The sequence below is a fragment of the Leptonotus elevatus genome, chromosome 6, assembly GCF_054856555.1.
Source record: "Leptonotus elevatus isolate MCC_2025b chromosome 6, RoL_Lele_1.0, whole genome shotgun sequence".
Lineage (NCBI taxonomy): Eukaryota > Metazoa > Chordata > Actinopteri > Syngnathiformes > Syngnathidae > Leptonotus > Leptonotus elevatus.
Genome location: NC_141244.1, coordinates 15,604,069 through 15,618,477, shown reverse-complemented (window position 1 = coordinate 15,618,477; position 14,409 = coordinate 15,604,069). Strand labels below are relative to the sequence as shown.

The following is a 14,409-nucleotide window of genomic DNA, read 5'->3' as shown; positions in this document are numbered from 1 at the left end:
CGGGTCCTCAGAGACTGGGATCCATGAAGAAAGAGCGAGCGAGAATACTCACATGAATCTTCCATGCAGGCTTCTGTCATGAAACACCCTTTTAATCGCATCCCCTGTGGCTTCTCACTTAACATTTTTTCATAAATATGACCTATGGCAACCTTCTTTTGATATTTCACTTTAGGTTCACCAACACAAATGAGATACAATATGAGACCTGTATGAAATATTCTACCTTTACAAATATAAAGGGGTGGCTCATCTGTAAGGACTCGGGCTTTGGAAATGCTGTAAATTGGATTTCCCACTGTGGGATTAGATCAAATCAGAGAAAAATAATCATGTTCAGTTTTGATTGACACTGTCAAGGAGGTTTTATGTGGCAGTAGTTAACACTTCTATAGAACTGAACTGCATCATGCAGAGAGCCATATCTAACATCTAGTACTCTATATTGAATATCATTAAGAAGAAACTATATAGTTTGTACAGAACGCTGTTTGAGCGTAACCATGATACATTTTCCTCCCCACTACTAGTGCCTTTTTTGCCCTACTAGAACAACTTTAAGATAGTGATCAGGGTTATGGAATACATGCTGAAACTGCTTTACATATCAAGTAGCGCAACTAGTGCACAATTTTGCTTCACTAGTAACAAGTAGTCCTACAAGTGTGCCAAAGTTGTCGTACCAGTGTGCAAAAATGTTGTCGAAGATGGTAAGGGAAAAAGTGAAGAAAGAAGACCTGTCTGAGCACTTTTTTGACTTGATATTCAGCTCAACGTTCATGCACTACTACTAGTATACTGTTTTTGTCCTCACTAGTGAGGCGTTCAAACTGGTTTCCATAAATTGAACTGGATAATACTTATGCAGTGGGACATTGCTCTCTAGCGGCTGTCTCTAAAACTGCATGTAAATATATTCAAAACATGTAAAGAAAAACGTGGTTCTGTGTAGCCAATCAGAAGCCTCGTGCTTTCCTATTGGATATGAGAGGGCTGTCAATCAAATACGTCAGAGGCTCTTTCTTGCTGGTCTCTTCATTGATGTTTGAGAGGTCGGTGAGTGCGCATCTCTCCGTGAAAAATGACGGTCTGTCAAAGTTAACGAAATATGAAAATATTTACATAAAACATATCTGTATAGGAATAAGGAAAACATAAAGATATATTTTTTTTTTTTTATCGTATCACTACAAAGGATGTCACTCAGCGTGTCATACCCAGGTGACACCCATGGGTGGCGGAGCTGCTTCCGGACAAGCGGCCCACGAGGACGCGGACGAGACGGACTAGCGTGTGATTGGTCGACCGCGTGCGCGCTCCCGTCGTCTCCTCCCGGTTTTCCTGGCATGACCTTTTCCCTTGGCAACCACTTCCTTCCACCTAGCATCCAACGGCCATCTTTAATCGCAACTCGGCCACCGAAAAGTTCTTTTCTCGCATGTTAACACGGCGGAAAGGCTCGTTTGGCGGCACCGAGGACGAGGAGCGCGGGTTACTACTCTCTCCAGACACGACCCCACAAGCCCCACCTTCCCTGAACCGAACCGAAGGACCGAAGCGGGGCTGTCACGTTAGTACCACAATAACGTACGTGTATGTTTTCCCACGCGGCGTGAATGAGCCGAACCGGTCCCACGCACACTTCTAGCCTGGTGGAATGTTCTGTAAAGTAAAATGTGTGGACGAGTTGCGTGTTTGTACGGAAGCGTGCTGTCTTCCGGGTAGACTCCAGCAGGTGGAGCTATGTAAACATACGTCATGGGTTTTTGTGTGAAGTTAAACAACACGCGAGAAGAACACACTAGTGTTTGTTACCAATCTTTCGAAAGTCTTGACGCATATTTTACTTTAGAAAAATCTCATGGTACCAAGCATAAATGAAAGTATATAAAATATTGTCAAAAAATGATAATTAAGTCTTAATTTACTCACAAAGGTACTTAATCAGAATCAGGAGCGTTTCTTAATACCTTCAGGGCCCCTAAAAAAAAGCAAAATGGAAGAGCTATCTCGATATATATATATATATATATATATATATATATATATATATATATATATATATATATATATATATATATATATATATATATTTTTTTTTTTTTTAAATAATTAACATAACACCTGTTTAAAATGAACAAGCGTTGTTAGTTGAGTTGTAAATGTAATGGCTAATCAAAAAGGCTGTGTGTGTAGTATCACTTTAGCTTTCAAAGCAAAAATCAAGTTTGTACTCACTTTCAGTTACCATTTTGTGTTTTGTTGCAGGAAGGATGAGGAAGAAGCAGACGGCCAAGCAGAGGAAGACGGAGGATTCCTCAGACGTGCAGGACTTTGTGGTTGAGAAGATAACTCGTCGTAGGATCTTCAATGGAAGAGTGGAGTACTTCCTAAAGTGGAAAGGCTTCACGGAGTGAGTACTTTTCTTCATCATACTGCTGTAGGTGTACTTTTCATTTGGAAGACTTTTTCATCAATTTAAGTATTTGTGTAGCTGCAAAAATCATGTTACCGTCAATCCCGTTGATGTGCTTTCCAAAATATTACTTTTGCCTGAATATAAATTCACACTATTAATTAAACAAGGCAAGTAAGAAAAGACATGCAAAACAAGACAAATTCATAGACACCAGGCTATTTTCATTTCGGTTGCTTAGCAACCAGCAGCAAATATGGGCTGGCTTGCGCTGTACCGCCATTGTTCCTGCACCCTTCTGTGCCCTACTCCGTACTAGTGGGTGCTACAAAAACCTTAAGTGGGGTGTTTAAGCGCCTTGTAAACAGATTGTAAGAACACATACTGAGGTTATGGCATGCCAAAGGTGTTTTAATACCTGACTAAATCCTTTTTATAGGTTCTCAAAAGTGGCTGAGTCTGGCTATACACTTGGTCGCCCTAGGATAAAAATGCATTTTTCATATTTATGACAACCTTCAGGAAGCATATTGTGAATGGTATCTGTGTATTGCTCTGATAATGACACTTGAATGAGGATTTTGATGAGAGAAAATCTTATCAATCTTTTTATTCACCCCCGGTTCCAGTGCAGATAACACGTGGGAGCCCGAGGACAACCTGGACTGTCCTGAACTGATTGAGGCGTATCTGAGAAGTAGCCACTCGCACCAGAATGAGGAAAAAGAGCAGGAGTTTGTTCCCAAAGAAGAAATGACGGAGGAGACAGAAATAGTGAGTGTGTTGTCTGGGAGCGGAAATGTTTCCATCTTACTAAAATAACACCTTAATGTGACCAAGTAGACACTTATATGATTCTTGTTAGTATATTATGGTCACAACATACAAGTAGAATCCTATTTGACTTAACAAAGTAGAATTTTGACCTTTCTAAGTGCGCAGTTGAAAAATGACCAATATTAAAATATAATATTTAAAGATTATTAAATGTGTACGACGGCGTATTAGTGCCACGTATAATGTTTTTTTTAAGAGGGGGTGTAATGTTCAGAGGGGGAAAAAACTCACAAATTTACGAGAAATAAACTCGCAGATATGTGACACTATAAAGTGCCACATTTGTGAGAAAACAAATTCATAAATTTACGAGAAATACATTTGCAGATTTCCAAAAATAAAAATCAGGTGACTAACGAATCAGAAGCTAGCAGACTTAAGGTAAGTAAATGCAAGTGAGTGACTGAGAACAGCAGATTCAACACATCAATTTAGAAATGTGTACCCAACGCTTGAGTGTCAATGCTTAATATGATATGGCTCATCTCTGCTAAAGCAATTACTATCTCCTTATTTGAAAGAGAGATTGTGTCTCGTAAATTTGTGAGTATTTCTCTTCACAATTTTGCAAAATGTCACAAATTTGCCAAGTTTATTTCTTCTAAAATTTGTGAGTTTTTTGCTCGCAATTTTGACACTTTATAATGTCACAAATTTGTGAATTAATTTCTCGTAAATTTGTGAGTTATTTCTCTCTCACAATTTTGCCGCTATTGTCACAAGTTTGCGAGTTTATTTGTTGTAAAATGTGATATTTTTTTTCCCTTGCAATTTTCACACTTTATAATGTCACAAATTTGCAGGTTTATTTCTTGTAAATTGATGAGATTATTTTCTCAAATTTGTGAGTTTTGTCTCTGCATTTCATTTCAACCCTAACCCCCCTCTAAAAAAAAATATACAGTATATATTTATACGTGGCCCTAATACGCCATGGTAAATGTGAGTATAGCCAATCAATGTAATTTAAAGCAAGATGCAATGTTTTTCATTTGATATTTTTGTAAGAACACTGTTGTTATTGCAAAGTAGTCAGCAGACACGACTTCCAGGCATACGCATCACATCGTCTTTGTTTCAAAGAAAGTTAGCCACTTTCTCCCCCCCCCCCCCCCCCCCACATGTTGTTTTATGAGAACGTCAAACCGCAATTCACTTCTTGTTACCCCGTGTAGTCCCCACCACAGATGCACACTCAGCCCTGCGGTGATGATCCAGACTCGCCCGTAGACTTGATCGCTTACCCCGAGCTTGAATGCATCATCGGCTCCGCGGACAGACGGGGAGAGCTCATGTTTTTAGTCAAATGGTAACTTCGCTTCCTCCTTTTTTGATTGTGCAGTTTTAGAGTGAGCAAGGGGGATTTTTGTGTTTGTGTAATGGCTGTAAGTCTGCGACAGTGGTGCTGAATTCAGGGAAGTGGTGCATTAAGTTGAGGCTTGCTAGTTTTGTTAGCCCTTGCATTATGCGTGTGACGATCTAGTCACTTAAGTGTTTTTATAAATGTTACGCCGCAGGAAGAACTCCGGCGACGTGGCCCTGTTGCCGGCCGACGAGGCGAGCGCTCGGTGCCCTCAGGCGGTCATCGACTTCTACGAGCAGAAGCTGACGTGGCACTGCGGCGACGACGAGCAGTGACGCACGCCGTGGCGGGTCGAGGTGAACCTACGCCGTGAAGTTTTGAAGTTCAGTCTTACCTCTCTCTTGGGCACCGTCGCTCAGCTGACCTCAAGCACATAACGGCGGGCGTGAACGCCGTGCGATGGGCACTAAACGCTGCTTTTTTTGCAGCCCTGTAGCCTCTTGTGTTATCATGTAGCACACCCTATCACTGTGGACTGGTTGTATCTTTTTTTAGGGTAGTAATTTCATATTTCTGCTCATTTCTTTTTCCTCCTCCAGTGTGTGTTGTAGCACATTTTAGCAGTAGGCAGTGAACTGACATCTCTGCACTAAACCTACAGTCAGGGACGGGAGAAGTAGCGTATTACTCAAGAAGTGGCCGCAGACCGTGTAAAGCTAATCCCTGTCATATGTGACATGAAGCACATATCATGTAGTTTGAGTATTTAAAGTAAAAGTAGTTTAGTAGATATTTTTACACCAAGTAGCACCTCGAAAAATACTTCAAGTATCCCCACGTAGGCCATAAATAAAGTACAGTAAGGGGGAAAACACCAAAAACTGCTTAAATGATTCAATAAAAATAAATTTGAAAACAGCTGTGAGAGATTAAATGCAAATCTTCTGTACCTAAAAGTTCAATTTGAACAGTTAATTCAGTGATTCTATTACGCACCACTAGAGGGAGCCTGTGTGCCACTGCTGGTACTCTTACTACACTGACAACCACTGCACTACTTGATTTGACCAGCAGAAGCACTGTTGATATCCTCAAAAGAACGATAAGATGTCAGCTATGGCAAGGTGAGCTACAACCCTGAAGACTTGACTTATGGCTCATCTCCAAGTTATTATATTATTATTATTGTATCAGTTATTCTACTTAATACAACACTGGCTTTGAAAAGAGATTACATTTACACTTAGCTGGAATAAATTGAAGTGAATTTGAATCTGTCATTGCAGATTTTAGTCAAATTCCACCTGTAATTTCATCAGTCATGTGAATTTTCACAATTGCGCACCAGACTTTTCCCCATATATATATATTTGTTTTACTTTAATTCATCGTGTGTTTTGTGTTTGTATGAAAAGCTAGTTCCGTTACTGTCCATTGTGATACTCATTTTCAAAGTATCTAAAGCTTTTATAGAAATGTAGTGGTGTAGAGGCTTTAGTAAATGAAACCACTCGTGCGCAGTGAGGGGAGAAGTAGGGTTAAGTGCAAAGTACTTGAGTAAATGTACTTGATTCCTTTTTTTTTAATTTCCTTTCCTACTATGTTCTTGTAAAATGTATATTGTGGCTGATGTTTGATTTAGAATTGTCGCCCAGTGTATTTCCAATTAGCTGCTTTGTACCAAATATTTTCTTTCCCTCTTTTTTTGGTTAAAAAAAAAACATTGACTGGTGCTATTCACCACAGAGATAAGCAAAAAAAAAAAAAATTCACCTTACTGCCCTTAAAGAGTTGTGCACAGTTTTTGCACACACTCTCAAAAAAGTCCAATGCAGCACTTTAGATGAGCAGTGGGATGTCATCGGCCAGTTTTTTTCCTCACGTGCAAGGGACATATCCTGTCACGGCACGCTCGACTTAACCTTGCACCTCCTAATAAAACACACCTTACTCGACTACTGAGCGGCTGTTACTGTGTGTGTGTGTGTGCGTGTGTGTATAGAGACTGTAGATCTGTGACGTGGTTGCAAATAAAAGAAACATTGTGTGACCTTTACTCAAGGGCCATGTCTATTCTTTTTCCTCACGCGCTCGCAACCGCACAAATCTGACAAGTCACTCAGCAGCAAACATGTTTTTGCAACGGCATGCGGTACTGGAGATAAGGTTGGTTCGGGTTCATATTGGGACTTGGTGCTTAAAACTTGTAGATAGATTGAATTCAGGTATAACAAGTTTGAAGGTTTACAGACAGGTGACACATTTGGAAACATAAAACTTTGGTTCTACCTTCATTTCCTATCCCTCTACCATTTATTTTAATGTGATACAGAGAGGATAGATATCATGTCATTGCTACATAAAAATAGATTGCAGTATTATAAACAGTTATAGCACTTATAATGGTGGATTTGAAAAGTCTACAGACCCTGTTCAGATATTGTAAAATTATGGCCAAAAGTTCAAACTTGGTTGGGTCAAAAATAACCAAAATTGGGTCAAAAATGGACTGACCCAACTTTTTGAGTTATTAAAAAAATTAAATTCATAATCCACAAAGCAAGCTATTTTGGGGTTGTGTTGTTTTGTGGGTTATTCGTTTGGCCCAACTTTTTGGGGTTACCGCGGTACATGAATAACCCAACTGAATTTGGTCAAAAATGAACCGACCCAATTTTTTAATTATTTAACCCAAAAAGGTGGATAAAGTTAAATTAGTAGTCCACAAAGCAACTCAATTTGTGGGTGGTTTTGTAGGGTATTCATTTGACCCAACTTTTTGGGTTAGTTGAATAACCCAAAAAGTTGAGTTGGTCCCTTTTTGGCCCAATTTGGGTTATTTGTAACCCAACTGTTTTTAGAGATTCAATCAAGAGGAATTATGAACACCCAGACCATTGTCATTAGTCAGTGTTAGTACATAGATTTCACAATTCTGCAAAAAAAAAAAAAAATGTCAGGAAAAGCCTACTAGAAGAGCAGAACTTTATTTGGGGTTAACCAGGCGTTTTAAATGGTAGAAGAAGGTGTTTGCTGGCTCAGACATAAGTTTCAATGTGGTCAGTTTTTTTTTTTACCACAGCTACATCGCAGATTTAACAGGGTGTGCACACTTTTGCAACCATATCTCAATTTATTTTTACTTGCACTCTCAAAATAATTTTTGTTGTAAAGGATACAGGTGACAAAAATGGTGAAATGCTTTGTTTTTTGTCTCATTGAAAATCACAAAAAAACTAAATCTAAGGCTATTATTCTATAGCACAAGAAGTTGGACATAGTGGTAGTATATGCATAGTATGCATATTGTATATTGCATATGACAATGCCAATGATTGTTAGAGCCTTGTTTTGCTACAACAGCACTGGAGGGGCAAATGGGAGGTGCCAGTGGAAGTCTTGTGACTACAGTATTTTGAAACCTTTGCCCTTTTTTTTTTAAACAGTAAAACTGAAAATAAAACCCTCCTGAAACACTGTCACGCATTCTTGTGAAACACAAACGCGACATGTTGACTTGCAAAACAAGGAACCGACCTTCCCGATAAACTCAGGTAGGCGTGATAATTAAATCTTGACCTTTAACTATGTTTACAAGACATTTGTCTTTTTGGACCTGAGCAATAAGGAACACTTCTATGGAATTTCCTAAAGTGTCATGTCACTTCCTCTATCTGCTGATTAAGAAAAAAAAAAGCTTCCTTTTTTTCCCCTCATGAACAGTATTCCCGCATCAGTCCTCCATGCAGCAGGTCATCAGCGTGTGGGTTCGAGACCCACGCATCCAAAATAATGATTTTTGGCATGCCTACATGGACTATGAAATTTGCTTACATGTAAGTAAACAGCATATTTTTTAACCACAAAATGTTTTCTGTCAATAATTGATTTTAGTGCTTGTTCGTTTCTTTGACGCCTTTTAGACAGACAGCGTGTTCTTCACCAAGAAGATGTCACGCGTGCGAAGGAGGTTCAGTGAGTTTGTTTGGCTCCGACAAAGACTGCAAGCAAACTCCATGCTGATGTGGGCGGAACTGATTGGACACTGTCAGGCAGCTTCCCGCGTTATCTGCACTCAGTCAAGGGGTCATTTTGTGAAATTGTCGTTGGCAGGGCGCAACTGCCGCGGCTGCCCCCCAAGAACCCTTTCTTCAGCCTGAACAACGCACAGCAGATCTCGGAGCGCATGGCGGGCCTCCAGAGGTTCTTGGAACAGTAAGAATCTGATTTAAAAAATATTCTTTATTTGTTATTTGAATTTATCGGTGTCTGAAATTATATTTACGAGTTAGTCAATCTTAAAATGTTGATTTGATCCCAAATTCCCAATCAAAAATATTGCTTTTGCCAAAGTGTAAAGATGTACATTAAACAAAGTGCATTTATAATGTATTCCTTCTTCCCTTCTTGTTCCTTTTTCTTTCTTTCTTTCTTTCTTTCTCATTACTTCCCCTTATTGGGATTCGAACACAGAACCTAGAACTGTGAGTCAGACATGTTTACCATTCGACTGTCATACTGTTCACATTTACAGTGCTTCTTCATTGATCCTTTTATAATCTCCCTTTTTGTTTTTTTTTGCTTCCTTTCTATGTTTTGTATTTGTATTCATCTCAAGGGTCGGCCATTTTGTCACTTGGTGTCATTCTGATAATTATGTCCCATCACACTCGATAAACAGAATTGCTGAACCAACTTACCAGCCCAAAAACAGGCCGGCCAATCAAATTTGTCTTATTTGCGTCACGTCGTCTTGGTGAGCAACGTCACGCTGTTCGAATATTAAAATAGAGTGACACGTGACACCATGAGTCTTCAACGACATAAGTCATCCACTACTGTCACTCTTCAGCTAGTAGCCATGTTGGATTTGTACTCCGTCTCCGAGACTTCTACGAGTCGCTTTTCTGACGTCACGTCTGCTCTTTGCCCATTGGTTCATTCCACTGTTTGTTAGCTCAGGTTTGCCCCGCCTCAGAAATGGGACTGATAGAGCGGGTTGACCAATGAATGATGGTGATGATGAACTTATAATTAAACTTAAATAACTATAATTAATAATTAATTAACTTTATGTAAATGAACTAATAAATCATTCCACTTCAATATTTACTTTGAATTAACTTAATTCAATTGTGTGTCACCAATTGAAGCAATTAAGTTGGCACCATTGCTCAGGCTCGAATGTGAATGTGAATATCACATGACGAAAGCCAGAAAACAGGTGAGCAGTGATTGGTCGTTACCCGAGCCCTTATAGGCACTGTGATGTCATTTTCAGTCAACAGCGAGTAGCAAAATGGCCGCCCCCTGAGATAGATTAAAAACAGGTGGATTTTGCTGCTTAATTCATACTCCACAAATGCAATATTAATCAGAATACCATGTTTAGACGAGTGGGACCACATACTGTAGAGCATATTATTATGAAGAAAATGTTGGGGTTGACTTCCCCTTTAAGGACTTCTCCAGTTCAGGAAGGGAATTTTTTCAGTCCACGGGTATGGAATGCCCTATTACTGAGTTTGTCTTGATGAATAAATTTGCCGCTGTTGTTGTCACATGGTAACAAAAATATTTGTTTTGGAGTCAGAATAAACTTAAGGCAAAACGTGCTTTTGGCTTGGTTTCAGGCGAGTGAACTTTTTCAGTCAAACAGTTTGAAACTAGAAACTAATGTTAAAACTGCAATTTAAATAAATGACTCCATCGTTTCACATTTTACAGTGTGGTCAATGGACATGCCTAAAACGTTACTATCCCATCACCTAGGATCCTCCAGAGTCCTCTGCTGCTGTCCGACAGCTGCCTGCACCTTTTCCTGCAGTCGCAGCTCAGCGTGGCCAAGATGGAGGCCTGCGCCGAAGGAAGGACTCGCTACTCGGTGGCCGAGGCGGTACAATGCTGCGGCATCAGGAGGTTTCTGTCCCAAGAGTCCTTGCAGAAGGACTCCAGCATGTCCGGGGACTCTGATTCTGACAGGTAAACGCAATGCGTTGGAGTTGGAAGTCAACTTAAGTAGAAATGTCAAAGTTTGTGGCTCAGTTTGAAGTTTATTTTTGGGGGGGTCAGACCGACTCTAAAGATACATTGGAGCCTGGCCTGAGAGGGCTATTATGACTGTAAAGATTATAAATGTATAATCGCCTCATTATAGTCGTATATATACAACCACTGGCAAAAAATGTTCATTCAGTTGTATAAATGTGAAGAAATAAAATAGATCACAGACATCACACAAAACAAATATTTCCAATGCCTACTTTCTGGCTTTAAGAAACACTAAAGCCTTTTTCACACTGCATTTATTCTATCGTATCATCTTGACAAATGATTACATCCCCAAACATCCTTTGAATTGATGGGATAAGAAAAGTGTGTCTAAAAATATGCATTTATTGAAGATGAAACCTTCATTTTGACATGCAGCCCCATATCATCAAATTTGCATGTTTTCTTCAGGCAGCCATGTTCATACATTTCATTGAAACGGCACCAAACAAACGTTCCGGCATCATCACCTTGCCCAAAGCAGATTTGCAATTCATCACTCAATATGACTTTCGTCCAGTCATCCACAGCCCACGATTGCTTTTCCTCAGCCATTTTTTCCCCCTCTTGAGATGTTTCTATATGTAAATCCCATTTCCTTTAGGCGCTTTCTTATAGCTCGGTCATAGACGGTGACTCCAGTTTCCTCCCACTTGTTCCTCATTTGTTTTGCTTTGCATTTTCTATTTTCAAGATATATTGATTGAAGTTTTCTGTCTTGACGCTTTGATGTCTTCTTTGGTCTACCAATGCGGGTCTAACAGCCTTCTCATTTTGTTTGTACTTGTTTCGGATTTTAGACACCGCTGGTTGTGAACAACCAACATATTTTTGCAACGTTGCGTGATGATTTACTTTCTTTAATCCTCCCTTTTGTTTGTTGTTATAGCTGCACTTTCCTTCAGATCCTCATCAAAACGTAGCAAGGGGCGCTGAACTTGTCATTGGCCAGACTGTCGTTATGGTTGCCCTGTTAGAAAGGTCAAACCACGTGAAGGTATAATTGCTACTAGGGGTTTAACAGTACCTACCCACTAAAATAAATAAATAATTTATTTAAATCACAGTTCTGGAGCTACTACGGAGGACCAAGATTTGAGGTTTCTGGTTTGGTTTAGTAAGGGAAGACAAATTGCTCATCAATTGTGAAAGAGAAACAGGTCATGATAATTGAAGTGAAACAGCAATGGCTTAAATCTGTTCCTTTTTCGGGCTGTTAAGTTACCACTCTAAAAAAAAAAAATTCGGCTGCCGTGATATTCCAATTCACAAATTTGACATTCTGCCATACCATCTGCTGGCCAGAAGCTGAACTGCACTGTGTTTGCATGGCACTGCCCTTATTTTTTGCGGGAACACTAATAATCACCTAATCATATAACACAATTAATTATTACCATATTTATGATAGACAACTAATTGTTAACATAAGCCAAAGAAATATTTTACAGGCCACATAAACTGATGTAGGCGGCCAGAATTTTGTCTGGTGGTTTGACACCTGTGATTTAATGGATTCCTATTGAGTATGTGCTCCCCCTTCTGCAACATTGATATTGTTTTTGGCGTAATTCTGTTAACAAACAAATGGCAATCAAAACAATACATCTCAAAATGTTACCTCCCTTGTTTGTGTTTCTAGCTCCGAGTGCAGAGACTCAGAATGCCAATTTACAGAAGATTTGGCGTTAAAGCGAACCACATCCGATCACGTGGGAACCGAGCAGGCGCAAGGCTCTTCCTCAGATTCTCCATGACATAAGTTAACTGTTACCCTGTGCACTTTTTTTTATCCTTTCTTGTCATTTTGTTGATGTTAACATTAATGTGTAAAGCAAAAATAAATAAATCGTTTCAACTGTTTACATGTACTGTAAAAGCATGCTGTCAGAAAAAAATTACCAGAAGGTGGCAGTGTTGCTACATCCATCTGTTTTATGCACATGTACGCGCCGTGAGTGTTGTCTAGAGTTACTTCATAAGCAAAATGTATCACATATCACTGTCATTCGGTGGGCCGACTTCCAGATATGTAAACACGCGTCTCACAGTGACTGCTTTTATTAATAAGGTGTGACAATCTTGTCGTGGCCGGAGCAGAGTTTTAAGACATGTCAGGTGGGCACTCCTCCCTGCAGAATAACTCGCCATAAAGACAGTGTAGCTGGCATTTGCATAACTACCCCCCCCCCCCACACACACACACACACCATCCCATCCCCTTACACTCACCGTATATGATGCGCCTACATGTGGAGTTAGTGTATGCAGGTGCTCCCACAGTGAGCAGCAGTGTGCTCATGCGGAGGTAATGAACACTAAACAGGATGGGGCTGCTGTGACATACAGTATCTGCACAGCTAATTAGATAAGCGTCGTCCTCATTATAGATTCCGAGCAGGAACAGACACAAAGAACGATGTGGGGATTTGAACGGCTGGGGCGGGGGGGGGGGGGGTGTCATTTTAGAGAACGGCGGATGGGTGAGGAGCCCTCAAACTCAAATGAGAGCAAGGATGTGTGAAAATGTGTAGGTGGAAAGTCTGCTCATGCACGTCCGCTTGTGATGATGTTTTCTATGTGGGGGCAACTTTGACATATTTGAAATCTATATTCTGCACACATACACTGTGACTTCACCAAATATATTTTTTGTATTGTGTCCTCATGCTTTCAAGTGAATGATCCTTTTTGGTTTTTTTGCAAGTGTAGGTAAGGTTGATTCATAATATGTACATAGGATTGATATCATCTTTTGAGTCACTTTGTAGCGGTTTATTTGGCAACAAATAATGAAAATACTTTATAAGTTCGTTTTTTTTTTTTAAAGTCAACCTTAAACATTTCTTGACAATATGTTTAAATGTGACCTCACTAGTTTAAACATGACATTCTGATTAATATTAAATTTTTGGAATATGAGTTATGGAACAAAATCCAGCCATTTTTATCCATCTCAGGGGGCGGCCATTTTGCTACTTGCCGTCAACTGAAGATGACATCACAGTTGCTCAAGGCTCAGGTAACGACCAATCGCAGCTCACCTGTTTTCTGAAGCTGAGCCATGATTGGTTGTTACCTGAACCCTGAGCAACTGTGATGTCAACTTCGGTCGATGGCAAAATGGCCGCCTTCTGATAGCGATACAAAATGCTGGATATGCAATCAGAATTCCGTATTTAGACTAGTGGGGCTGACTTCCCCTTTAACATGAATGATTCTTAAAGTGTACCACTCCGACTTGGGTTCACTCATTGCCGGAGTCTAGTGCAGTTTTTTTGGTACCATTTTTCTATATTTAGGCGCAGTGCCAATGTTCAAGTAAGTTGCAATAGTATTATTTTTTATTAACAATAAGACCAACTATGCATTTGAATGTTGATCATGATGGAAGTACTTGGAACATCATTTCTAACCAAAGATACTGAAGGATACAGAGTAACATAAAAAATAAATACAAATGTGCTCGACATGAGTATTGACTGTGGATTAGAAAGTATTACATTCTGTATTTATTTATTTGACCCCAGAGTACCTTACTAATATCGCTGATTTATTTCTCTGCCAGCCTGCGTAAAACATCCGAAGGAAGCGTCTCCAGAAACCATGACCTGAGGTTACAAAAAAAAAAATAGCAATCACAGAAAATTGCCGCCTTGTGTGTTGCCGGCCTATTGCCTGAAGTCCGCCGGAATAGGCTGCGGCTCCCCATGACCCTGAGCAGCAAAAGCGGGATAGAAAATGGATGTCTGGATGGATGGATGTGTTATTGCAATGTTTCTGATAGGAAACTCATGACTAT

General features: G+C 39.8%; 2 protein-coding genes across 4 annotated transcripts; both read left to right on the top strand.

Annotated features, from left to right (window-relative positions):
• The first annotated feature begins 1,428 nt into the window (after positions 1-1,428).
• On the top strand, positions 1,429-6,612 carry cbx3b (chromobox homolog 3b). Of its 3 annotated transcripts, none has more exons than XM_086079072.1 (5): positions 1,429-1,570; positions 2,269-2,413; positions 3,046-3,190; positions 4,429-4,562; positions 4,771-6,612. In XM_086079072.1, exons 2-5 carry the CDS (start codon positions 2,274-2,276, stop codon positions 4,889-4,891), a joined length of 540 nt encoding a protein of 179 aa, XP_085935198.1. In that variant the 5' UTR covers positions 1,429-1,570; positions 2,269-2,273; the 3' UTR covers positions 4,892-6,612. The 3 variants fall into 3 exon arrangements, with proteins under 3 accessions (XP_085935198.1, XP_085935197.1, XP_085935199.1); XM_086079071.1 differs by having other exon boundaries at positions 1,439-1,587; XM_086079073.1 differs by lacking the exon at positions 4,429-4,562 and having other exon boundaries at positions 1,439-1,587.
• A 55-nt stretch (positions 6,613-6,667) lies between these two features.
• Positions 6,668-12,470, top strand: snx10b (sorting nexin 10b). The gene is made up of 7 exons (XM_086079070.1): positions 6,668-6,722; positions 8,003-8,110; positions 8,280-8,392; positions 8,480-8,580; positions 8,670-8,771; positions 10,329-10,538; positions 12,250-12,470. Exons 3-7 carry the CDS (start codon positions 8,300-8,302, stop codon positions 12,362-12,364), a joined length of 621 nt encoding a protein of 206 aa, XP_085935196.1. The 5' UTR covers positions 6,668-6,722; positions 8,003-8,110; positions 8,280-8,299; the 3' UTR covers positions 12,365-12,470.
• Positions 12,471-14,409: the final 1,939 nt, after the last annotated feature.

Excerpts from the sequence above, each read along its gene's own strand:
- cbx3b (XM_086079072.1), top strand. The coding sequence starts at position 2,274 with ATGAGGAAGAAGCAGACGGCCAAGCAGAGGAAGACGGAGGATTCCTCA. Across the intron at positions 2,414-3,045 it reads AAGTGGAAAGGCTTCACGGA|TGCAGATAACACGTGGGAGC; the intron begins GTGAGTACTTTT and ends CCCCGGTTCCAG. Across the intron at positions 4,563-4,770 it reads CTCATGTTTTTAGTCAAATG|GAAGAACTCCGGCGACGTGG; the intron begins GTAACTTCGCTT and ends GTTACGCCGCAG.
- snx10b (XM_086079070.1), top strand. The coding sequence starts at position 8,300 with ATGCAGCAGGTCATCAGCGTGTGGGTTCGAGACCCACGCATCCAAAAT. Across the intron at positions 8,581-8,669 it reads CAAGCAAACTCCATGCTGAT|GGCGCAACTGCCGCGGCTGC; the intron begins GTGGGCGGAACT and ends TGTCGTTGGCAG. Across the intron at positions 8,772-10,328 it reads CTCCAGAGGTTCTTGGAACA|GATCCTCCAGAGTCCTCTGC; the intron begins GTAAGAATCTGA and ends CCCATCACCTAG.